Here is a 25,774-nt window from a genome sequence, read left to right on the forward strand (position 1 = left end):
TGGAATCCGAATCAAAGATATTTTCAATTATTTTCCGATATCTTCCGATTTTAAAGACGTCTTGGATGTACACAGAGATATCTTGAATTTAATTGAAGATATCTTAATATGAATTAAATAATCTGGAATAGAAATAATTATAGATCTCTGCAATACAATTCATGATAATGAATTAAGGATACGATAAATATTTCTAATATACTTTTGTACAATATGACAGTAAATGTTTTGTGGATATCTTTAGAGATATCAGGAAATATTGTCTTGATATCTCAGCAAGATTTTACGATATCAGTAGTTCTATTTTGGACATCAGAAATTAATTATCATCTTCAATTATTTTCCGACATCTTAAATACATTATTGATATCTTTAGGTATAATATGGACATCTTTAAAACAATTGAAGATATCAGTAATTTCACGGAATCAGCTAAGCCTGTGCATCTAAGACTAGGTTCCTGTCTATCTGATATAGTGGAACCAATACAATGGAACCGGCTAAGCCTGTGTGTCTAAGACTTTGCTGCTGTCTATTTGATAAAGTGGAACCAATGTACTATGGAACCAGCTAAGTTTGTGTTTCTATGGTAGATTGATGACGTATCGCCCAGTAGAGAAGGCCGCCATTGGCCGCCATTCGGTAGTCAATGCCGGGGTCAGTGTTGAGGCGTAGCGCAGCGCAGCAGACCCCGTTAACCAGGCTGCCTGAAGCTGCAGCTCCAGTGAGAATTAGGGCTGGGACGGGTAACACGGATATCCGGGACGGGTGGGTAAAGAGTTGAACCCGTGTACCCATCACATTACCCGGAACCGCTTTGATCACGTGACTAATAATGTAAAATTAATTGAATGTGTTTGTTATTATTTTATTTAAGAGATTGTCGTCTTATGTTTGAGATTGTGGACAAAACTTGCTCTGAAAACTCACAAGATATCAACTGTCGACAACTAAGCATGTCACGAGATAGATAGATAGATACATTGGCTTTATTTCCTCCAGATATGAAGATTACAAGCATTTAAACATCACATGATATTTACAGACAAGTAAATATATGAATGCATCAGAAAGTTAATGAAACAGGAAATTGCATTTACTGACAAAATCAGCCACAATTAACATTATTTGGCACCAGGTATCAAAGTGAATCTCTTCTGGGAATCCACCAAGGAAGAATTAGATGATGGAGTCGTCATCTTTTGACCATATGTCAGCAAAGCATTTGACACCCATCAGGTCAAATACTTTGTCAAACAGTACGTCTCTCTCTGACATGTTCTTGGAACATGATATGAAAACATGGTTCACAAGGTCATAAACAACTGTATCACATGCACATTCTCTCGATTCTATAATTTGGCATGAAATGCATGTGGACCCGGCTTTTTGTAAATATCTCTTCATCCAATGATCCAATCGATCTTAAACTGTGCAAGTGGATGTTTTGTCAGACAACCTAATCACATTGTAAATCACCGATTTTATGCATTTGTATTAAAGAATCTGTCTATGTAACTGTCAACAAAATAAACAGCAGAACGCAGACTACTTGCAGAGGGAGGGAACCAATGACCTGTAACAACGGCAGTGTTGGGTCATAAGGGTAAATGCACGTGCAGTTCATGATAGTTAGCTGTGCACTGCACAGTGAGAGACCGTTTGGATCATTCACATTGACTACTTCTAGCTGTCATCATGAAAGCTTATTCAGATGATGCTAAACGTTTAATTAGAAATGTGTTGAATTTTTTTTAAAAAGAGAGCAAACGTAGCAAACCGATTTATAAGGTGTCGGATTACATGAAACGTACAACTTTTGCTCTTGGCATGAAAAAGAACGTCGTGCTAAAAATTGTGAAAAATAAACCAACAACCAATAAACAAAACCTTGTACAAAAAGGTAGGCATCCAAAGTTAGATTCTTTTGACATCAGGGTCATCAGAGATGTCATTCGCCGGCTATTTGCTAGAAATGAACACCTGTCCACAAGAAAGTTAAAACACATCTTTGCAGAGGATCACGACATTAATGTTTCTAGGTTTATGCTAAGCAAACTACTGCTCACATTTGGATACAAGTACAAGAAGTAGCAAACCAGAAACTTGTAATGTGTGAGAGATCTGATATTGTGAAAATAAGGTGTAACTATCTGAGAGAAATTAAGCAGGCAAGAGAAGATGGGTTCGAACCTATATATCTGGATGAGACCTGGGTCAATGCAAACCATACTGCTGCCAGACAGTGGCTACCCACTGATCCCAGTGATGGTAGGAAAATACTAACAGGCAAAGGTGAACGTTTAATCGTTCTTCATGCTGGTTCCCACCCTGGATTCCTACCTGGGTGTGATCTGGTATTTCGTTCAAAGAGCACAGATGGTAGGGACTATCATACAGAAATGAACTCAACTGTTTTCACACAGTATGTTGAGGAACAATTGTTGCCAGCTCTGCCTTACAAAAGTCTTGTTGTCATGGACAATGCTCCCTATCACAGTGTTCGAGATCCAAACAATAGGTGCCCAACTTCCAATACAAAGAAGTCAGATATGCAGCAATGGCTAACACATAACAATATACAATTTTCAATTAAGGCCACTAAACCACAGTTGTACTCTTTGATTAAACCTAACAAACCTCCACCCACATATAACATTGACAACATGCTACGCCAACACGGCCATAAGGTCTTGAGATTACCACCGTACCACTGTGATCTCAACACAAGCGAACTTATCTGGGGAGACCTTAAAAGTACAGTGGCCCGGAAAAATCAATCATTCAAGTTGAATGATGTCAAGCACATTGTCAACACTGCTATATGTGACATTGACATTGCACGCTGGCATGCATGTGTTGAACATGTAAAGAAGGTTGAGAAAGAGTACTGGCTCAAAGATGGCTTGAAGGAGCAAACAGTTAATCCTGTTGTCATTCGTCTTGACACTGATGACTCCTCTGTGGAAGAATGGAGTGAACTTGATGAAGTTTAATTCTGTTATTATAGTTACAGATAATAATAGTATCCAGCCAGATATGCTCAAAGAAATATAACTTCTTTTAACAATGACAGCACTGACTAATTCCAACGACTTATAGTGTAACATGAAACACTCAATTTGGAATGTGAACGACATCAAAACATAACACTTTTGTCTTCATTCTATCTTTTCTTCAATGAGTGTGCATGATTGTGTGTGCTTGTGTCCGAGGGAACGGGGCTTTAACAGTTGTTGAGTTCTAACCATAGGTGGTCCGATTAATGATTTAGTGTAAATATACTTTCTGTGTTCTTTAAATGCATTTCAACTTAGGTACTGCATAAACAAAATATGACATTAACATTACAAATTTAAAGATTTTAACCTACAGAATAATTCTTACTAATGGGTTTTGTGGTTAATGTTGAACAACTCAGAGCAACACACTCCGTATGATGGTTAACAGTTGGCACCCACCTTACCCTATTCACGACCTGTGCCACCTCTTCATACCTGTCACGTGCATAGCTGACCTACATTGACGAACGTTGACCTTTATGACCCAACACTGCCGTTGTTACAGGTCATTGGCTCCCTCCCTCTGCAAGAAGTCTGCGTTCTGCTGTTTATTTTGTTGACAGTTACATAGACAGATTCTTTAATACAAATGTATAAAATCGGTGATTAACAATGTGATTAGGTTGTCTGACAAAACATCCACTTGCACAGTTTGAGATCGATTGGATCATTGGATGAAGAGATATTTACAAAAAACCTGGTCCACATGCATTTCATGCAAAACTATAGTGGTCTACATGCAATTTGGACAATTTTAGATATAACATTAAATTTCAGGGGAAGTCTCTTGCACAGTAGCCAGAGTCTATTAGTCGTACAGTCATGCATCTGGACAGATCTAATCTGTTGGCTATTCCGTGCATTCGAGTAGATATGTGGAGGCTTCTAACTCTATCTGTGACCAGCCGATTCCACTGAGGCTTGCTGAGAGGATTACAGGCATAGAAGTAGTCCCTGGCCTTCGTTTCAAGACTGTATTTTTGTACAAGTCTGAACATGCTGAAAGCGGGTGAGCAGAAGCATCGTTTATCGTTGTTAAGGTCACATTTATACTGACCAAATCGACCAATGAAGACACGTTTAAAGTAGTATTTACTACTCACCCTGCAGTGCTTGCCCATGAGTAGGAGTGATTGACGCTCAATGTAAGATTGTATTGTGGAAAGGATTGATTGATGGCGTATCGCCAAGTAGAGAAGGTCGCCATTGGCCGCCATTCGATAGTCAATGCCGGGGTCAGTGTTGAAGCGTAGCGCAGCGCAGCGGACCCCGCTAACCAGGCTGCCTGAAGCTGCAGCTCCAGTGAGAATTAGGGCTGGGACGGGTAACCCGGATATCCGGGACGGGTGGGTAAAGAGTTGAACCCGTGTACCCATCACATTACCTGGAACAGCTTTGATCACGTGACTAATAATGTAAAATTAATTGAATGTGTTTGTTATTATTTTATTTAAGAGATTGTCGTCTTATGTTTGAGATTGTGGACAAAACTTGCTCTGAAAACTCACAAGATATCAACTGTCGACAACTAAGCATGTCGCGTGTAACATAGGTTGCAAGTGCGCCAAGTAGGTAATATTTTACATGAAAAAGACTCAGGAACGCAGACATCCTCCTGAAATAGGTGTGCACATACTTTATTCAATATTATCCAGCTATCACATTCTACATGCCATATAAAAAGACTCATTCATGATCAACATGACAGGATTTAAAACGAAACTTAACCATTTTGCGTGGATATTGTTGCCTCGAATGTAACTTTGAGGTAAGCGAAACAATCTATGACCTGATGACACGTCGAATGTCACAAACACGCTTGAAACATTAACGGCAAAGGGCGACTTACTACTACTACTCTTACTACTACTATTCTTACTACTACTACTACTACTACTACTACTACTACTACTACTACTACTACTACTACTACTACTACTACTACTACTACTACTACTGCTACTACTACTACTACTACTACTACTACTACTACTACTACCACTACTACTATATACTACTACTACTTGCTGCCCAGGACCAGTCACTTCCCACTCGCAATCGCCAAAATGTGATTTTAAAAGGAAATATTAACATGAAATGTCGATTATGAAGAGAATTTACAGAGACTGTCCAACACCTTGTCAGTGGATGTCCTTTCTTGGCACAAACAGCATATCTTAAAAGACATGATGGAATTGCTCGCCGCTTCTATATACTACCGTCTTCGCAATGCCTGTGGCTTTGACTGCGAGGTCTATCCATAGTACGACCCTGAACATATCCAGGACGTCATTGAGAATCATGCTTTTAAACTTCTTTAGAGTAGGCCTCTTCGAAGAAATCTTGCCAACAAACCTGAACTTGTCCTTTTCGATAAAGCCAATATATTAATGTACATCATTGGATTTTCTGCCCCTTTTGGCAGCAACGTGACTGGCAAGATTCAGAAAAGCATGCTAAATGTGCGGACCACACCTTTGAAATGTCTACTTTGCCTCCCCATTGTTCTCGTTGCCCTTGGTTTGGTAAATCCTGATCTCTTGGCGCAGATCAGGAGCGTGCCCGGGTTCTCCACAGGGAGCACAGCCCTTCTGACACTCCGCGTAATGCAGAAGGCTGCAGTGTTGGGGAGCGTTCATATTCTCCGGAAAGTTCTTGGTAGGTTCGACTAGGCAGCGTTTCCTGGGAGAAGTCCCATTCGCTGTCTGGGTTGCGTGTAGAGGGGGCGAGGGCCCTGAGCTGATGGTGAGCCTTACCAGCCTGACTGTGCCAGGATCACCCGAACCCTCTCAGCTACTTTATTAATCTTAATCAAGTCGGGTCGGGTAATACGGGTCGGGTACCCGGGTAGGAAAAGTGGACCCATCCCAGCCCTAGTGTGAATGTCATGTCGTACTGATTCAGATAATGTTTACATTATTCTCTACGACTGTTTGTTATCAGCGTCAATACCCTTCCTGTTGATGGACGACAGACGGGACCGGCCGTTCGTAGATCTCCATTAACATATATACGTGGTCTGGGTTTGAAATTAACCATTTTCCGACAGATGAAACTTATTTGATATGGAGGCTAAGCAGTTATATGTTTATAAAACTGAGATTTTGGCCCAGCGTGTATTACAATGTGTGCACCTCGTGTAAAACGAGTTCTTTTTTCACCTTGGCTAACAATAAACCTCCGTCATTGTAGAAACTATATCTGGTCATTGCAAGTAAACAGAACATTAACGTTTCTTCTTCCCTCTTTGGTTTTTTTACGCCGCACTCAGCAATATTCCAGCTATATGGCGAAGGTCTGTAAATAGTCGAATCTGAACCAGACAATCCAATGATCAACACAACTGGGATGCGATGATATGTGTCAACTACGTCAGTGTACCTGACCACCCGATCCCGTTAGTCGCATGGATTGATGAAGACCAGTTCTAACCCAGATCTTCATGGTTTGTTTCTTCTTCATTGCGATGAGCACACAATATACCTATTGCTATCTGGACCTTGGGAATGATTCTTTCAAAAATCGCACACAATGCTTTTGTTTGCGGAAACAGCTTAATGATTAAACACTGATTTAAAGTATCTGAAATTACTTTGTTGTCAATGATCTGGTTTCCATAAGATTAAAACAAGACATTTTCAGAAATTAAAACCCTAAAGTGTTTAAGTTTATGTTTGAGAGCTGTATCAGAATATTCAGCATCGATCTCCGTAGGCATAAGGGGTACGGTGACACACCTGTTTATGCAAGGTGTACTACAGGTAGGGCATGGCCTGTTTACCCTGGATACGGTGACACACCTGTTTATGCAAGGTGTACTACAGGTAGGGCATGACCTGTTTAAGCAAGGTGTTCTACAAAGGTGTCACAAACACTTGGTGTCATCACTGATTTTCAGTGATCCGCTCTCTTAAGTTTCATCACTATTTTGCCTCTTGACTTATACTATGTTTTCCAAGTGAAATTGTTACAATGTACATCATTAATATGTGGAATGTATCTGTGTCAATATCTTTGTACCTATTGTGTTAATATATGTAGATGATATAATATTGCCACTGCTCCTTCATGGAATGCTATGTAATAATATCTTATCTCACCCTATCTTGACCAATGGTTTTGCTTGACCAGATAACTGAGACTTGTATTCTCTGGCGTTAATGGTTTATATCATCGTGTTGATGATTATGAGCGCATGAGATCTTTGTCGGGATCGAAACAAGTATTTTATGTGCCCATCACACACTACACAAATAGAAGTGAACATCACCCAAGCACCAGAAGCAGCAACAGCAACAACAACAGCAACAACAGCAGCAGCAACCACAAGTCAACAATAATAATTATCTCAACAGTATTTATTGAGATTATTTGACAACAATAAAGGCTGATTATCGTCGATATTTACAATATCCTTAAGTTCATGTTCCATGGTGCGCTAGTTACTACATTTGACTTGGTGTTAAGAGTGAAAGGTTCTGGAGCACGCAGGATATATCACCGACCCAGTAAGTTACCGAAAGTTCCAGAATAGAACCTCCCGGGACCTTCTTCAATATAAAAAAAGTCTCGTCCCCGTCATTTCCCATTACAAGCAGGCCAGCAGTTGTGCGAAGAATACGTTACACCTCTTTCACATCATATTGCCTTCGTGTGTGTCCTGCTAATGAATTTGTACGTCTCCTGTATTTTGTACAGTCATTTCATTTCCTTTGTAGATTTCTTCAGTTATTTCTTAACTTTGTTAATTTTAGAGTACAACTGTCAATTAAACAAACATTGTTGGTTTCAGAATGTATTGTGATCACCAGGCATTAGGTAGGCAGATGGAATCACTCTATAGAGCGTTGAGAAACTATTTCACACATTCAAAGCAGTACAATAAAATAACAGACAATTGCTGCTAGAAGATGAGATGTGAATCAAGCTGCATGTTATTATTAGGACAGGTTCATTCAATAGAAACAATAGACTATAGAACATGAAGTTACATGATGTACACAAAGTTACTTCCATTAGAAGCGACATACACATACACATGCAGTTTCGCATTTCAGTTATCAATTTTAAGCATGCTCATTGATGTTGAATTGCTTTGTACATCTCTAGGGTGAAATCAACAAGGAGAGGCATTTTGTTTTTAATTATGTTTCATGATTAAAGCTTTCAAGTATTAGGTTGTTTTGTCGTCTGACGACAACTGTCATCGATGTCCATTCAGTTTATATTAGAACCACATGAAGTACAAATGCAGATTAGATGGATGCTGTGGTTAGTATCACCCATTTGGGTAGATGTATTTACAGTTTCATCGCCAGCCTACATGCAACTTTCATATTGGGATACTGAATATGAAACCAGGTATGTTTCCACCCAGAGCTGTTGTCTGTGTATTGCCATGCCCGGAGTCTGAAAACGTGAACCGAACCCCCTCAGTGGTTACAGTCTTCTTTCCAAACTCGCCCCCGCAGCCTTCCTGAACCCCGAAAGTCACATGGCGTCCTGATCTCCGTTTCCCCATCTTGCAACTCCTGGGCCTCTGAACCACGTAAGACCCCTGACCCAACTGAAAACCGTGAGCACCGTAACCCTCGTCATTGTAATCTATGTCCACATACACAGTGTAGGTGAGGCCTTGTTCCAGTGGTACCGACTCAGGGAACAGGATGTCAGTCAGGTGCCCACGTCCAAGAAGCTTCACCTTGGTGTATAGTAGCGGTGCAGGTATCAGTAAGTCATTTAGCTCAAACAGTGAAATACCCACTGGAACCTCCATGTCATCATATCCACCGTAAAGCTGACAACCTTTCAGCTGAATCCTGTGATCGACAGAAAACGAGAGAGCATGGCGTCCTGATAAAGTCCACTTTTCATCTGACACAGCTGCAAATCTTTGAACGTATTTACAAATGTCAGGTTCCTGTATTTGCTTTCTCTTAACCCTACAAATGGGGAAATGTCAACAGTAGAGTCAATAGATCTGTCCATAATTTTAACTCTCTCATCCACTGTCAGTAATCCAGATGGGCCCACAACCTTCACCAGATACTCCAGGGACAGGCTGGTAAACCGGATGTCATACCTCATGTCACCCAAGAGTCTTCGTCTGTTCTTAGGCGTGTCACTCACACCTTCCGTCCGGCATCGTTCCTTTGTCCAGGACAGCACTGCGTCCAATGCATCTTCCTCTTTCAGGTTCAGTGTGTCCGATTTCAGGAACTTCCCCAGACAATCAGAGCAAAGACCCACAAATCCTGGAGACTTGGTGACTCTCTCCCCTCCTTCTGTCAGGATCTTCAGGGCCTTCTGTTCCAAGTCCAGCTCCCCGTAACCATGACACTGCTCCAGGATCTGGCAGACATTGTCTTGTGACAGGGACTCCTTCAGGAAAGTTACACAGAGATCGTACAATACATCAAGAGAGTATTTTCCTGGATGTGTACATTAGTCCGGTGACTGTTTCAGCATTGATTCGAGCCTCGTCTGTGTACAAATACCTACAATAAATCATAATGGTTCAGTTGGAGACAAAACGTTTTCTTGTTAATCACCGCTCTTTGTAACATTACTTCTCATAAATATTCAGAACGTTAAGCATGTCATATCGGGGAGGATGTGGGTGATAAAGATGGAGGGGTAATGTTTCTGTATTTTCAGCAACACATTCTTCAATACTTCCAGCTTGGCTATGGATAATATTGGTACATGCTTTGTTCCTTGATTTGAGCTAAACTGAACTTCAGCTTGATATTCAACAGTTTTGCCAAAAAAGACATAAAGGGTGTGCAGCTGCTAATGTAGTACGTCATAAACTATACTCTCCTCAAATAATAAACGCCCTGGTGTATTTTCACGAACTTAATCAGCTAACTAATAAGTGAGATAACACATGTAATTCTGGATCTGTTGCACCCACATTTCACAGTATAAATGCTACAATGTCTGTTCACATGTATAGAAGGGCTGGGACAGGTCCATATTTTCTATCCGGGTATCCCACCCCTATTACCCTATCCTACCCGGATACCCGTTATGTTTATTCCTGACATGGAATTGGTAAGAAATGGCAATACATGTATATTCTTCAGCTCGGAAGTTAAAATTTCGGATTTGTCAATATATAAACCATGCATTATATTCAAAACAGGTGATTGTAACTTACAACCTTTTAATCATGAAAGAATAACTTATCATAGTGTTTAATCTATTAGTCACAACGGCTTGTGATGTGTGAGGCCTGTCGTTATCTTGCTGGATCAACTCCCTCTGGCGGTCAGTGATCGGGACCAAGTGAATTCTAAAGATTTCGTCTCTGTACCGAATTTGGAAGCGCACGAAGTTAGATTTCTCTGTGCAGGATATGACTTTCCACATCATGACTCTCTCACCATCATATCGAAAAACGTTCATTTCGACGTCAACAGCCACGTACTCTTCCGTCACGGCACAGAAGCAGAAAGCGTGATTCGTTACTGAAATATACACGTGGCCAGTTTTATAGATTCAAGATTCAAACGATATTGAATCACTAGACCCGTCGATGTAGTCGTCGCACCACAGGGCTACCACAGGGTCTTCTGGCTCGAAGTCCAGCTTCTCGTATATGATTACGAATGGTTTGCGCCGACACTATCCTTAATCGATTCCGCAAATGAAATATCCTGATGTACCTATCCTGCGCTGCAGTGGTATCTGAGGGTTTGCTTAGAATTGGCTTGTTGATAGCGTTCCCATAAACGACCGATGGTACTCTGGTGAACATGGAGGTGAATTGAAATGACAGGTTGAAACTCCCCAGTCTCGAGACGTCCAATGGCAACGTTTCGATTTACAGCAGTGAGTCGCGGCATAGTGATATTCTTTCAGTTAGCTGAAAGTGCCAATGACCGTCTAAATGCAAATCGGCCTTATATAGGCAATGTCCCTGCTCACGGTTCCTCAGAACTGCACTTGCATATTGCGAACCGCGTTTCCTCCATGACATTTTCATGTAAGTTGACACTGTCGAACGTTAACGTGCATTAAATTTTCCGAAGATGCGTTTTTGCGCTGTCATCCGTTCCATGTATACAACCATACCCTAATTTTTAAAGTATATTTCATGTACTAATATCACCTCTGCGTTTCTTTCTTTGGGGAGAGTATGTGCAAACACTGTGAGTAAAGAGTATGTGACTGAAAACTAAGCATCATTATAAACGGCGTCCATAACGTCCATGCCATGTCGTAGCTTGACCTTTAGGATTGAACAACTTAGTTGGCAGTTTCTGACATAGATTGTGGCAATGATATCTGCCTAGCGACTATGGAAGATATTTTTTATTTGGTAATACATGAATTGTAAAATTGGTAGATTAAACACACCTTAAGAATTCCTTGAAAATGTCTGCCTCAATATCCGGGATGGTTACCTCCCCTTTTTCCGCCAGGGGGCCGCAGAACATGGCATGGAACACACAGCTGCGACTGACAAGAACGTAGCGGTGAGCTCGGACCACCTGTTCCCGTGACCCCACCCGGAAGGTGACGTCACTGAAGTCTTCGGTTTCGAGCATGCGCAGATTACACTGTGTAAGAGTCTTCCTTGCCTGCCAGTTGTCCACATACCCAGATTCTTGTCTTTTAACGGACATCGTGTAGTTCTGAACAGACAAAACGAAGATATATATATCACACCAAATATAAGTAGTACTTATATTTATAGCAGTACTACCAAGTAGTGTAAACATAATTTGAATTAAGAATAGAAATTCACATTTCATTGTTCTCTTTCAATTTTCAGGAATCCGTGTGTGTTATACTGAAAACTCAGAGATCTGCGTTATTTATTTTAATACTCAATACTCTCATAAGGGAACATATTTTAGAAGGCTTTGAAACATTTTTTATGCGTGAAGATAAATTAATGTTTTTGGACCATGTTGATCTTAAGATAATTGCCAATGTTTTAAGATTTCAACATCGTACATTGAATACCTTTTAAAGAATTGACGAGGGTCCAAAAAAGCCTCCAAAACGTGTCTTCAAACGACAAATGCAACTGCATTATTTAAAAACTTTTCCTTATAAACAAATGAGGTAGGTATAAGATGACAAAATAAATTTTATCATGGTAGCAGGAATTAAGGTCATATTCTCCGGAAAGTTCTTGGTGGGTTCGACTAGGCAGCGTTTCATGGGAGAAGCTTCTGAGATAGTCACCCGATGATTCATCATGGACACGGTCTTGGGCTAGAAGAAGTATCTTGTTCTGAATCCTGAAATTCACGGACAGACAGTGGAGGGCCTTCAGGATAGGTGTTAAATGCTCAGATCGCGCGTTACAACCCTTGCTGCATTCTGGAATCGCTGTAACTTTGTGAACAGAGATGGAGGAATAAGGAAGAAAAGAGAGTTATAATAATCCAGTCGTGAAGTTTTGTGGTTTCACAGTCAAGAAGATGTCGGATTTTACTGATGTTGTAAATGTGGAAGAAGCAAGCTCTTGCTCAAGTTCTTGACATGCTGGATTGAAATATGATTCCATAAGTTTTAGCAGATGGAGTGGTTCCGACATTGCTGTTGCCAATGTTAAGTGACAGACCCGCAGACACTTTCAAAAGCTGCTGTTTAGAACCAAGTAGTAGAAATTCCGTTTTAGTGTCATTTCATTTGATAAAAAATCACAGTCATCCAGGATATAACCTCGCTCACACAGGCTTCCAGTAGCGGTTTCAGATGGCTTTATAGATCTGTAGATTTGATTGTTGTCAGCATAGAGACGAAATATCAAGCCATGTTTCCTGATTATATCACCTGTTGGAAGGATAAATTTGCTGAAAAGCAAAGGCCCCAGAACTGAACCCTGTGGAACACCAACGTTAACTGTTCTCGGGAGTGAGGTCACGTCGCCAATCTTGACAACCTGAGTTCTGGCGGACAGATAGGATTTGATCCAAGAAAGAGTCTGTACTGTAAAACAGAGTCTTTCCTCCAAGCGAGAAAGCAGTATCGTGTGGTCTTGGGTGAGGATAAATCAAGAAGGACCAGCAGAGTGACATTCTGCTAGTCCATTGCCCTCATGACCTTGTTATGGACACGAGCAAGCGCAGTGTCAGTGCTATGTTTTGATTTGTAAGCACTCTGGAAGGGCTCAGGCTGGTCATTATTGAGTCGTTATTGAGTAGGTGTTCTTCGAGCCTTCGTGAAAGAATTTTCTCCAAACATCTTGAAATAAAGACAGAGTAGATACTGGCCGGTAGTTTTTCTTACCTCTCCGGATTTAAATTGGTCTTTTAAATGAGAGGAGTGACGACTGCCTGTTTGAAAACTTTGGGAACCGTGGCATCCCTCAATGAGCTGTTGACCATATTGGATAATGGACTGGTGAGAGAATCGAAGCTTGCTTTCAACAGCTATGTTGGTATGGCTTCAACGCTAAAAGTTGCTTTAGCTTTGGATATAACCTGTCTTATTTCTTCCGGACAGGTAAAGGAGACTTCAAACAAATATGTACCACTGAAACATTACTCATTGAAAGCCTGACACTGCAGAGTATGTCTAATGCCAAGTTCTTGATGTAGATCCCATGTCTTGACGTGGAAAAATATCTGCAAATCTATTGGCTAGAGTACAGTTTGTATCCCGCTTCAAGAGACTGTTCAACAAGGAATATAGTTCCATGAAATTGCTGCGTTCTATCGAGGTGCAAACAAATGCTCGTTTGGCTGCTGCTAAAGCTTTATTGGCATTATTCCTGGCAGTTTTGAACAGCTGGCGATGAAATTACCAATTTTGAACGACGCTATTGTTTTTTCAGCTTCATGGCATATCTGTTTTTTGCTTGCGGATGTCATCGTTATACCAGCCACAGCGAGGACGAATGACAACAGAACTAGACTTCAGAGGTGAAGTTTAACGTCGTGCTTGAGAATATTTCTCTCATATGACGACGTGCATGCGTGTGTATGTGTATGTGCGGCTGCTTGTACTAGCCCAGACTTAAGCTAGCCAACTGAGATACCATGCCACAGTGAAGTATGAACACCCCACTGAGACACATTATACTGACTCCGAGCCGAACAGTCCTTGTTGTACCCATTAATACCGAGCGCCAGGAAGGGACCAACAAGCACCATATTTTAACGTCTTTAGGTACGATGCGGCCGGGGATCGAATCCGGTACCTTCCGCTCGGGCGGACGCTCTAACCACTACACCACGGAGGCAGAGGCGGTGACTAGACTTCAGAGGAGCATGCTTATCGAATATTCGTGATAAGCAAATATTTATTATCCTCATCAACTCCGCAAGAATCAGAGAGTGACTGTAGCAGCTCAGAAGATTCAATGTCATAAGAACACTGTCTAATGTCTATATTTCAAGTCTTCCTGTAGCTAATTTCTTTTCTCACCTGCTTAGGTTCACTTTGCTTAGTTTGATAGAGCACTGAATAAGTGAATGATCACATAAATGTTTGTCACTAACGTCAACGACATCCAGAATATCACAACTATCCTTGGTTATGACTAGGTCTAGTGTATGGCCTGATAGATGAGTTGGACCAGACACGTGCTGTAGGAGATCGGAAGGTGCTAGCATGTCACAGAAAGATGTAGCAAAGGAGTCAGACGCGGAATCCGTATAAATATTGAAATCCCCCATTCGAACCAGATGACCTGGTTCAAGGGCACTTATAAGGGCTGAACTAATGTTCAGGAACACTTGCCACATGATTTTGGTCGCTTTTGCGAAGAAGACCCATTCCAGCTGCGTTAGTGGAGGTAGCAATCAATACCAATCTACTGTAAGTAATATACCACCTCATCATCGTAACTTATGTGATATTGAACAAACATTTCATTACCTAGCTCTTCACAGAACATTCCTGCATCATCGATTTATGTGTTTTGTTCACTTATTTTCAAAGAAATAAACTATGTGTCACAAAAATATGGTTTGGTTTCATTTTTCACGATGATCCTGCCAATGTTCCCATATGGGATATCACAATGAAATGTTTGATCTTTCTTAGTCACAACATTATGAGACTCTTCTGTAAATTTAAAGTGTTTCTGGGATCTAGTATCAGTATGATAAAGGTTATCTCTTGCCTTTCACCTCACATTACATCTGAAGTCACCTGACGTACAGCATTGTATGGGGTGATCAGTATACCCTGCCTATAGCCCTACCCAAATCGGGTTACTGTTGCTTAGGGGTGTCTTCATCGCAATTGTTTGTCATATCTGGATGTTGTTCTTTAATATAAAACGTTTCAAGGTTATAGTGTTTATGGTTCTGTTATTTGCGAGTTGAAAAATACCTATAGGCGTTTCTTTTGCCTATGAGGTTATGTGCTGATTATTAACCCTTGATACTCTATCGAGCCCTTACTTCCAGGATGGGCTACTGTCAGCTACTGTTATTTTCTATCATCACTGCTCTTGTATTATATCACCTTGGGAGTTTCTGATGTCACTCTGTTTTGTACTGCCATAGTGACACTCGTGCATTGATATGTAAACTTTTTTTTTCATTTTTTAATTCAGTATACCAGGGTTATAGTTGATACAGGGGCGATGGGGTAGCCTAATGGTTAAAGCGTTGGCTCGTCACGCTGAAGATCCGGGTTCGAATCCCCACATGGGCACAATGTGTGAAGCCCATTTCTGGTGTCCCCAGCCGTGATGTTGCTGGAATATTGCTAAAAGCGGCGTAAAACCAAACTCAGTCAGTCAGTATAGTTGATACAAGGTGGCTATATTCATGGACAGCTGTTTGTTTTAATTAAGAACAAGTTCATTTGCAAAGTTGCATTGTTATATTTGATAATATTACCAGTAGTAGTACTAGGAGAGGGTACTTCATGTTTGTGTCGTCAGTACTATAAACAAAAACCGAGGGTTTTACGCCATAGGGGATGCGACAACAAATTATAATCGCATGGCTGGAATGTTGTATTAATACAGCAGTGCATATACCTGATCCTTTGATAGTGCTTCTCCAATACAGCGTGAGAAAACATTCATAATGCAATAAATATTGCCCATGTCAGATAGCGGTATATCAATATCTATGAAAGGTTAATACCGTTGTGCCATCACCTGATACATCCATTAGTACTGTACGAGTACAAAGAGAAAAACAGTCACATTGCAATAAATATTGCACATGTCAAGGAGTGGTAGCAGGTATATCTGTGGTTATCAAAGTCAGTCAGTCTCTCTCTCTCTCTCTCTCTCTCTCTCTCTCTCTCTCTCTCTCTCTCTCTCTCTCTCTCTCTCTCTCTCTCTCTCTCTCTCTCTCTCTCTCTCTCTCTCTCTCTATCAGAGGTTAATACAGCACTATGGTTACCTGATGGATTTGCGGTTCTTTTCTAGTGCAGGAAAAGACAGAAAGTCACATTGTAATACATATCTCACATGACAAATGGTGGCAGTAAGTATGTCAATGTTTATGGTTAATGCAATAATACTGTTACATGGCACATTCATAGTACTTTCCAAGTACAGAGAGAAGAAAAGAGTCACATCGTAATAAATATCAAGTAGCAATACTACTAATAATGACATAAGTAAGAAAAACGCTTTGATAATCGCCGACCCGGAGGCCCAGCGCCGGTTGTTATTGTATCGGGCCGGCAGTTTCAAATATTTACAGGCCCTTGTGGCCTTCAGTAAATTATCTGTCTTTGTTCCCAAATGGAATCTTTCCCAATTTTTTTTATTAGCGTTCGGAAATTATCCATGATCTATCATGTCACGATAACTTACAGTTTCACTTCCTGGTATTTCAGCGCTAAAATAAAGCGCATAGGAATGTCAACACCCGTCTTTAACAAATGAAAACGTCTCCCTGTGCCTAGGCTTCGCTTATTGATTTTGTAGAAACGGTGCAAAACTGTGTTCAGTGTACGCTATTTTGTTTTTATTGGTTTGACTTTATCAAAATGGGCCTGTAGATTCTAAAGCCTTCAGGCGGCAGCAGGCCCTTATGGCCAACTGGCAAGTTAAAGTATTGTAAACACTGGTAGGTATCAGCGTTGTCGCGTCATAATGTCGCGTATTGCGCGTCACAGAATCTATGGGTACAACTGACTGTTACAATATCTATATTACAGTTAGATATATATAAACTCTTTCAAAAAAGAAACGCAACCCCTGTATTTTAGAGATTTTGATCTGAAGTTTTAGGACGACACGGCATTTTTATTATTTAAGACAGAAGTCTGAAATTTGGCAGAATAATAACCCAGATGGGCATGTTTAAAATTGTCATTTCAAAAGTCATCTCACAGACACCAGTTTGTCACCAGGGGGGCGTCTTTCTCAGTATCTCGTATGAGCACCACGCGCTGCAATCACTGCACGGCATCTCCTTGGACAAGAACGGATAAGACGCCGGATTCTTTCCTGGGAAATGGCTCTCCACACCTCCTGCAGTGCAACGGCGAGCTGTTGCAGCGTCTGTGGCGGCGGCTGACGTTGACGCGTACGCGTCGATCCAGAGTATCCCACAGGTGTTCAATAGGGTTGAGGTCTGGTGATTTAGAGGGTCAAGGCAAGACATTGACGTTGGAATTCTGCAGAAAGTTCATTGTTGCACGTGCAGTATGAGGCCGGGCGTTGTCCCGTTGAAAAATCTGTGTCTGTTGGTCAATAATCGGGAGAAGGTGAAGCTCTAACACGTGGTTGATGTAACGTTGGGCTGTCAGGTTCCCTGGAACGATCACCAAGTCTGATTTCTGGTTGTATGAGATGGTTCCCCAAACCATGACGCTTTCTCCGCCAAATCTGTCCACCTGTCGGACGCAGATGGGCGCAAAACGTTTATGACGTCTCCTATACAGACGCTGTCTTCCGTCGTGACGTTGCAAAAGAAAACGTGATTCATCAGAAAACCAGATTCGCCTCCAGTTTTGTAAAGTCCGTATCCTTACGTTGTTGCACCACCTGAGTCGTCGGCGTCGATGTAGGGGCGTAGTACAGGTCCAACAACTGGTCTACAGGCACGTAAACCCGCTTCTTTCAGACGGTTCCTAATCGTTTGAGCTGACACTCTCCTCAAACCTGGTATTTGTGTGGCAGTCACGGTTGGTAGGGCATGCCGATTACACAGGTGATGGACCCGGATGTACCGATCTTGAAGGGGGGTCGTGATTCTTGGCCTTCCACTTCTCGGGCGATCGTTGGTCAAATTGAAGTTGTTGTAGCGGCTCCAAAGTCGGGATATCGTTGTTTTGTGAACATTTAGGTGCCGTGCAACAGTTCCAAAACTTTCTCCGGCTTGAACACGACCAATGGCCATATTTCGGTCGGCAGCACTCAATCGTGGCATTTTAACACAGCTTTTCGGCGACAAATGAATGAATATAATACGGAAGCACATGGGCTTTATACACCCCTACATTAACTGCCATTTTCATGATTTGCATGTGTTTTTTTTGTGCGAAGTCACCATGAGGGTCATTTCATGCGTTGTGACGGAATAAGCAATAAAATACACTTATGCGTACAAATGCAGTTGTTTGGATGGTAATCTTCATTAATTACGTGTATCATTTCAATACATTCGAATAAAATTTAGTTTGGAAGCAATAACTTCATTCAAACGAATTTTTCATATCTGAGGACAGGGGTTGCGTTTCTTTTTTGACAGAGTTTATATTATTAGGGTGTGGTCATGTTATCAACATCCACATATCTGTCTAGTCTATGTACAATGTACACTAGACAAATCATCGCTCTGTACAGATGTACGTACAGTGTACAACTTACCTGAGCTGGTACAGATGGTTTGAACACAGAGAGGGCAAGAGCAACTTTCACCTGTCGGATACCTGTAATCCTAGTTTCGGTTTGACCCGACTTCCGTTTAATCAGTGTACTGTGCGTGTGTTGTGCCCTTAAACCAACAATGGTCTTAAGTGCACAGAAATCATGAATATTCATGAGTGGGCGGAGCTTATGTCACTACGTCACATACACGGCACAGTATCTTCCGCGGAACTAGAGTTGACCAATGCTTCTTCGTCTGTTATTGCCTTATACAATGTGACAGCTACAATATGCATGAGGTATATGTAGAGTGCCGTTTATTCAATATAATGTGCTGTATTGAAGTTTTGCGACGCAACTTCCCACGGTGAAGGAGATCAAGCGAGAACACACGTGCGCTTTATTTAATATCAAACGAAGGACAACTCTGTGACTTATGTATCTTTGACTCGAACGGTGTAGATACACACTTCCTGGTGTACACAGCAATCCCGCCACTGTATCTCCCCACGGAGTGAGTCCTCTTACAGGTGTATATACCATCAGGGTGTGGTCATGTTATCAACATCCACATATCTGTCAAGTCTATACCGCCACACACTGTACACTAGAAAAATCATCGTTCCGTAGAGATGTACAACTTACCTGAGCTGGTAAAGATGGTTTGAACACAGAGAGGGTGAGAGCAACTTTCACCTGTCGGATACCTGTAATCCTAGTTTCGGTATGACCCGACTTCCGTTTAATCAGTGTATTTTACGTGCGCTTTATTTACTATCAAACGGAGGATAACTCTGTGATTAACGTATGATAAGGCCAGATTAACACCCAACCCAACCCTCCCATATACGAAATTATTCAAAGGCATTTAGAAGTTGGTGTAGTAATACAAGACAAATCTTATGGATAACAACTTCTTGATTTATTTTTCACAACGTTTCTGGGAATAGTTCGTGCCCCTTCTTCAGGTGGATGATGGCGATGGTGAACAGTACAGTATATATATAGATGTACAGGAAGCTAGAAGACCAGCTACCGTCAGCTACCGTCAGTAGAATGTTGTTGTTTACGAAGGTCATCATCAAAACGCTACTGTCTCTGGTATTTAGAATGTGGGATGTACAAGCACATGGATAAGTACATCCTGTATTCTGTAGAACACCTGAGATGCAGCGCAGGCCAGGTGTCGGTTTCTTTGTAATACCTAATACTGGATTAAATCTTCTACTATCATCTAAATATATGTTGAGCAACAATGTTTCAACTGTTAAATAAAGCACTTGTACATGAAGTAAGGGCAAGGGGTGTGCTGTATTTAGACTAATACTGGAATGAATCATCTGGAAAACTAGATCGCAAATTCGTGTGGCAGACTATTTTTTGGTTGTGTCGAACCTCAGATAACTCGCGGACCACACAATATTGCTTGAGTGTTGTTTCATTTCCTTCTTACACTATATGAACTTACGTCTTAGAAGTCCTCATCTCTATCAAAGGTTAGCTGTGATATTTGTAGTTGTATATGTTTACCTTTCTAAACTGTCAGCTGAACGAGACTGACAAATAGACATCAATTCAAACATTGCATCTAATCTATCTCATGATTGTATCGTTTGACTCAGTCGAATTCGGAAAACGACAAATATTAGCTGGCATCTTTTGCTATTAGATGCTTGATTGGCATTTTAGAAGATGATATTTGATGAACATAGAGATTTTTTCTGGGTTACATCTTCTTTTTATTCTCGAGTACAACGTTTCAGGGCTTGTTCTGGCCCCATCATCAGGTAAACTGAACAGTAACTGTTAACTCTGGCCGTGACGTCACAATGCTTATGACGTCAAAATGCTATGACGACGCAATACATGTGGTGGTCAATAGATACAGATGACATGGCTAATAGAATACATGTTATTATGAATATATAAGATGTCATTTACTGCAAAATTAATGGATCAATTTAGAACTGTGCAGATACTTATACCAAATTATTGATTGAATTAGAAATGTACAGAGACGTATTTATAAATGTATAGAATGTAAAGTAATAGCAGTGTATACATAGAAATTATGCTTTATACATGGGAACAGTGACGAGGGTAGGGTATTGTCTTATTGTTTTATGTACCATGCATTTGGGAGGTAGACACCCTGGTCCCTGTTTATTGCTGGTTTTGTGCGTTTGATGAAGATAGCTTCAATCAACTTGCGTTTACGCCAGTCACTGATGTTTTTTGAGAGGACTTCAGTTTCCCAGTCAACTTCATGATCGGGATTATTCATAATGTGTTCAGAAACTGCAGATTTCAGATCTGATTTGTCCACTGAAGTTTTGTGTTCTTTCACACGTGTAGCTACTGGTCTGCCTGTCTCACCAATGTAGATATCACCACAGTCACATTTTTTTGTCAACATCTGCAAACAATAGAATGCTCTGGGTTCCTTTCCATCAAAAGCAAGACATTTTCAGAAATTAAAACCGTAAAGTGTTCAAGTTAATGTTTGAGAGGTGTATCAGAATATTCAGCATCGATCTACGTAGTCATAAGGATACGGTGACACCTGTTTCTGCAAGGCGTACTACAGGTACAGCATGACCTGTTTATCCTGGTGTCACAAACACCTGGTGTCATCTCTGATTTTCAGTGATCCGCTCTCTTAAGTTTCATCCCTGTTGACTTATATTGTGCTTTTCCAAGTGAAATTGTTACAATGTATATCATTTATATGTTGAATATTTCAATATACTTGTACCTACTGTGTTAATATGTGTAGTTTATAGAATATTGCCAATATTCCCTCATGGAATGCTGTGCAATATATTATCCTGTATGGAGTGGTATTCAGATAAGCAACATACTGCTTGTTTACCAATCCGGTTCCATGTTTGAAAAATATATGGTTAAAACAAATATCTTATCTCACCCTATCTTGACCGATGGTTCTCCTTGATCAGGTACGAGGGTCGGTCAAAATGTTGTCGGCCTAACTATTTTCTCGATGTCCAATCTTTGAAAAGATTCCATAATATTTTGAAGGAATCATTAGCAAAGCAATATCCAAAATTTCACATATGTGGGTAATGGTTAACGAGATATTAGTCATCACAACACATTGGGGTGTAATATTTCTAAACAAAATGGTAGATAATGGAGATAGTATCACATACAATATGTTCAGTATAGTATTGGATGACTTCCCGTCGTAATCAACAGTCACAGTTGTGGATTGCCTGATATAACATTTAGACGGAGGCTGTTTTTTAAGGACACCCGTATTTTAGTCTTTCAAAAACACTGTGTCCAGATATTCAAGCTGGCACTGTTTACAATATATTGTGAGCTGACACTTGTGTGACCTTTCAGTATTTTGTTTGAACCATTGGCATCATGCATGAATAAGAGAAACATTAGAATAAGTTATGTCCTTATGATTACGTCATACGAAATGGGTTGGGTAGTGTCACCAAAACAAGCCCTTTCAGTAAACATGAAGGGGGGGAGAGAGAGAGAGAGAGAGAGAGAGAGAGAGAGAGAGAGAGAGAGAGAGAGAGAGAGAGAGAGAGAGAGAGAGAGAGAGAGAGAGAGAGAGAGAGAGAGAGAGAGAGAGAGAGAGAGAGAGAGAGACTGACTGACTTTGATAATCATTGATATACCTGCTACCACTCCTTGACATTTGCAATATTTATTGCAATGTGACTGTTTTTCTCTTTGTACTCGTACAGTACTATGGGTGTATCAGGTGATGGCACAACGGTATTAACCTTTCATAGATATTGATATACCAATATCTGACATGTGCAATATTTATTGCATTGTGAATGTTTTCTCACGTTGTATTGGAGAAGCACTATCAAAGGATCAGGTATATGCACTGCTATATTAATACAACATTCCAGCCATGCGATTATAATTTGTTGTCGCATCCCTTTGGCGTAAAACCCTCGGTTTATGTTTATAGTACTGACGACACAAACATGAAGTACCCTCTCCTAGTACTACTACTGGTAATATTAGAGAGAGAGAGAGAGAGAGAGAGAGAGAGAGAGAGAGAGAGAGAGAGAGAGAGAGAGAGAGAGAGAGAGAGAGAGAGAAGAGAGAGAGAGAGAGAGAGAGAGAGAGAGAGAGAGAGACCCTCGTAGAGAGAGAGAGAGAGACTTGAGAGAGAGTCTTTGGCGTTGATTGTTTCGTAAATCTCAGTAAGTCTTCCGCATTCCGCATACATTAACGCAATTCTCCCAAGGGAACCTTTCTCATGATGCCGATTTAGGCAAAGGACGTAGACAACGAGTATAAGATCTGTGTCGGGATCGAAACAGGCATTTTGTGTGCCCATCACACATTACACAAATACAAGAGAACATGACAGAAAGAAACACAAATATAAGTGGCCACAGCAGCAACAACAACAGCAACAACAACAGTATTTATTGTTAATATTTGAGAGAAAAACGCTTTATTCAGTAAAAGCTGACTGTAGCCCTTGTTTACAATGTATTTAACAAGTTCATGTTACATGGTGCACTAGTTACTATATTAGACATTGAGTTAAGACCGGAAGTGTGTGGACCAACCGGAAGTTTCCAGCGTTGACCGACCCAGCGAGTAAGCAAAAGTTCCAGGACAGAAACTCTTGAACCTTCTTCCGTAGATCATTAGTCATATCCCACTACACGATATTCCCAGCCAAGATTTAATTTTGAAGGTTGGCCATTGTAGCAGTTAGGTGATTATTATCATCACCGTCTTTGTTCCTATCACCACTTCTTCTATTGCCCTTGTATTTGTACATGTCGTAACTGGCGATTGGGCTTCAGTAAACCCTACCCCAGTTACCTATTAATTATGGTCGTTCCACATTTTCCTGGGGATGGTAGCCTGGCGCTCCACTCGCTTAGTCCGTTGCAGGATGCTAAGTCAATGAGTGAGGGTCGGACGACCTAGACTCCTAACTCACCACATTGCATTCATGTACTGGCACACATACATTCATAGATAAACGCAACACCAAGTTATACTCACATAGTTTTACTCTGTCTCAGTACATCTATAACTACAACTTCATCAGCAAACAGGGTAGGCTCGTACCACACGGGGCAACTGAGTGGCGTGGATTGGCTTCCGTCACATAAAAGCGTGCACCCCTCGCTCAGTGCCAAACCTATCTTTTTATATGGTTCGAGCCTGGCCTGATCCTGATCACCTGTTTCAACCCATCGCTTTGATTCGTTAATCCTATATCCGTCCCAGTTCTCATGAATATTATGATTGGAAAATTATCGGTAAGTACAGTTCGGTAACTCTCCCCTTTTTATTGATCTGTTATTGTGTTCTGTCACAAGCGACGTATATATTTCTTACGACTAAACGCCATTCTCTTTAGACTTTGTCTCCCAACACTGTCTAGCCGTTATCAATCATGAGCCATACTGCAAATCTATAGGCGGAGTCTGATGTACTTCTCTTACTGATTTAGGGATGCATTTTTTACCTTATTACATCCTCCGCCTGTGGACAAGAGCTGCCCACAGCTCGGGTAAAGTAAACATGAGGGACGGTCGGATATGTCTAAACTTAAACACAACATACACCATCGAAGCAAAATAGGATCGATAATTTCTGATAAGAAGTGACCAGTCATGTCAAACCTTCGAAAGACGTTGGAAAATTGTAGATATGGTACACGAAACGAATATTATGCCAAAGAATAAAAGAGTAACCCTATGTTACTTCGGGTAACTACAAAGCATATACATCATACATCATACATCATATTATAAGATGAAAACACAACACTCAATTAAAATCAATACGAAATGTTAAAATGTCACTGATATGGCCAAATATGGCACCACCATTCATAAAAAAGTTCATCTGTCCATCGAATTAACTGGCACATGTCTACTGAAAGAGTTATGTTCCGATTGTCATTCATTATGCACTGAACACAATACACTGTGTGCGAGGCCACAACAATTTCCAAACACTAAGGCCTGATCGGATCGCACAGCATAGTTCTTGGCTTATGCATCAAAGTGAAGAGACGAAATGTTCTGCACACTGCGAATGTGAGTCACTTGGCTTTCGCTAAGATGAACCCTGATGCTTTCGCAACTGGTAGGCGGGGAACATCGTAGAGGTTTGCAGTATTGATCGCCAATGAGGAGCCTTCGTGAGCGGCGTGATGGTCAGCGTCCCAACCCGTGTGAGAGCGTTCGCCGGTAACAGTAAGTGTGAAGCCAGATTATTGATGTTGCGTGGACCAAACGACAGCGGGGAGGAGCTTATCTGTTCTCCCGTCCGAATGGGGTCCAGCCATCAATCTACAACACTTGAAACGAGTGTTAAACCCAATTATTTTCGTGGTGGTTTAACACTCGTTGGATACGACATCAATACATGGTAAAACATGACACGCTGAAATAAGTGTCAACCTGTGTACAGATCACAGTAGACAATATCAACATTCGTGACGGTTGATTTCGTGCCGAATAACAACTGGAGTCCCATATATAACATGATTAGTCTCCGATACCTGGCATCAATAAATAGGAATAAAATGTTATTTTAACCCTGTAATACATACAAGAGGGTAAGAACATCTAACTTACACAACATTCAGTAAATGCTTTGCAGTTAAAAAGGCAAGAACGAACGACATTTATAAATATGTGATGGACTGAGAGCATACATTGAAACACGGTTTTAAATCGACTATAGAACACGAATTCTGTTTGTTTTCCTTGGGTATACATGGATACGTGAACAGGTATATAAATATAGGTACAGTTGAAAACACTGACTTAACTTTACAGAAGTAAGAAAATCACATTAGTGAAATGAAAACGGGAAACCGTTAGTATCCGCAACCCGAGAATAATATTCGGGTAATACATCCGATTGGTGAGAAGAAATGAAGAAAGACAATAGACTTGCAAGAAGATATTCAGTCCAG

At 40.9% G+C, this 25,774-nt stretch overlaps 1 protein-coding gene across 1 annotated transcript in view; it reads right to left on the reverse strand.

Moving 5' to 3' along the window:
• Window positions 1-19,530, reverse strand: part of LOC124257336 (BTB/POZ domain-containing protein 6-like) — a 37,015-nt gene extending 17,485 nt beyond the window's left edge. The window contains exons 1-3 of the mRNA XM_046691372.1: window positions 19,465-19,530; window positions 18,820-18,870; window positions 11,427-11,704 (exon numbers count right to left, since the gene is read on the reverse strand). Coding sequence (XP_046547328.1) covers window positions 11,427-11,695 — 269 coding nt within the window. The 5' untranslated portion in view covers window positions 11,696-11,704; window positions 18,820-18,870; window positions 19,465-19,530. The remainder of the gene's footprint in view (window positions 1-11,426; window positions 11,705-18,819; window positions 18,871-19,464) is intronic.
• Between the last annotated feature and the right edge of the window lie 6,244 nt (window positions 19,531-25,774).

The sequence above is a fragment of the Haliotis rubra genome, unplaced genomic scaffold (assembly GCF_003918875.1).
Source record: "Haliotis rubra isolate DU_JTF1 unplaced genomic scaffold, ASM391887v1 Scf659, whole genome shotgun sequence".
Lineage (NCBI taxonomy): Eukaryota > Metazoa > Mollusca > Gastropoda > Lepetellida > Haliotidae > Haliotis > Haliotis rubra.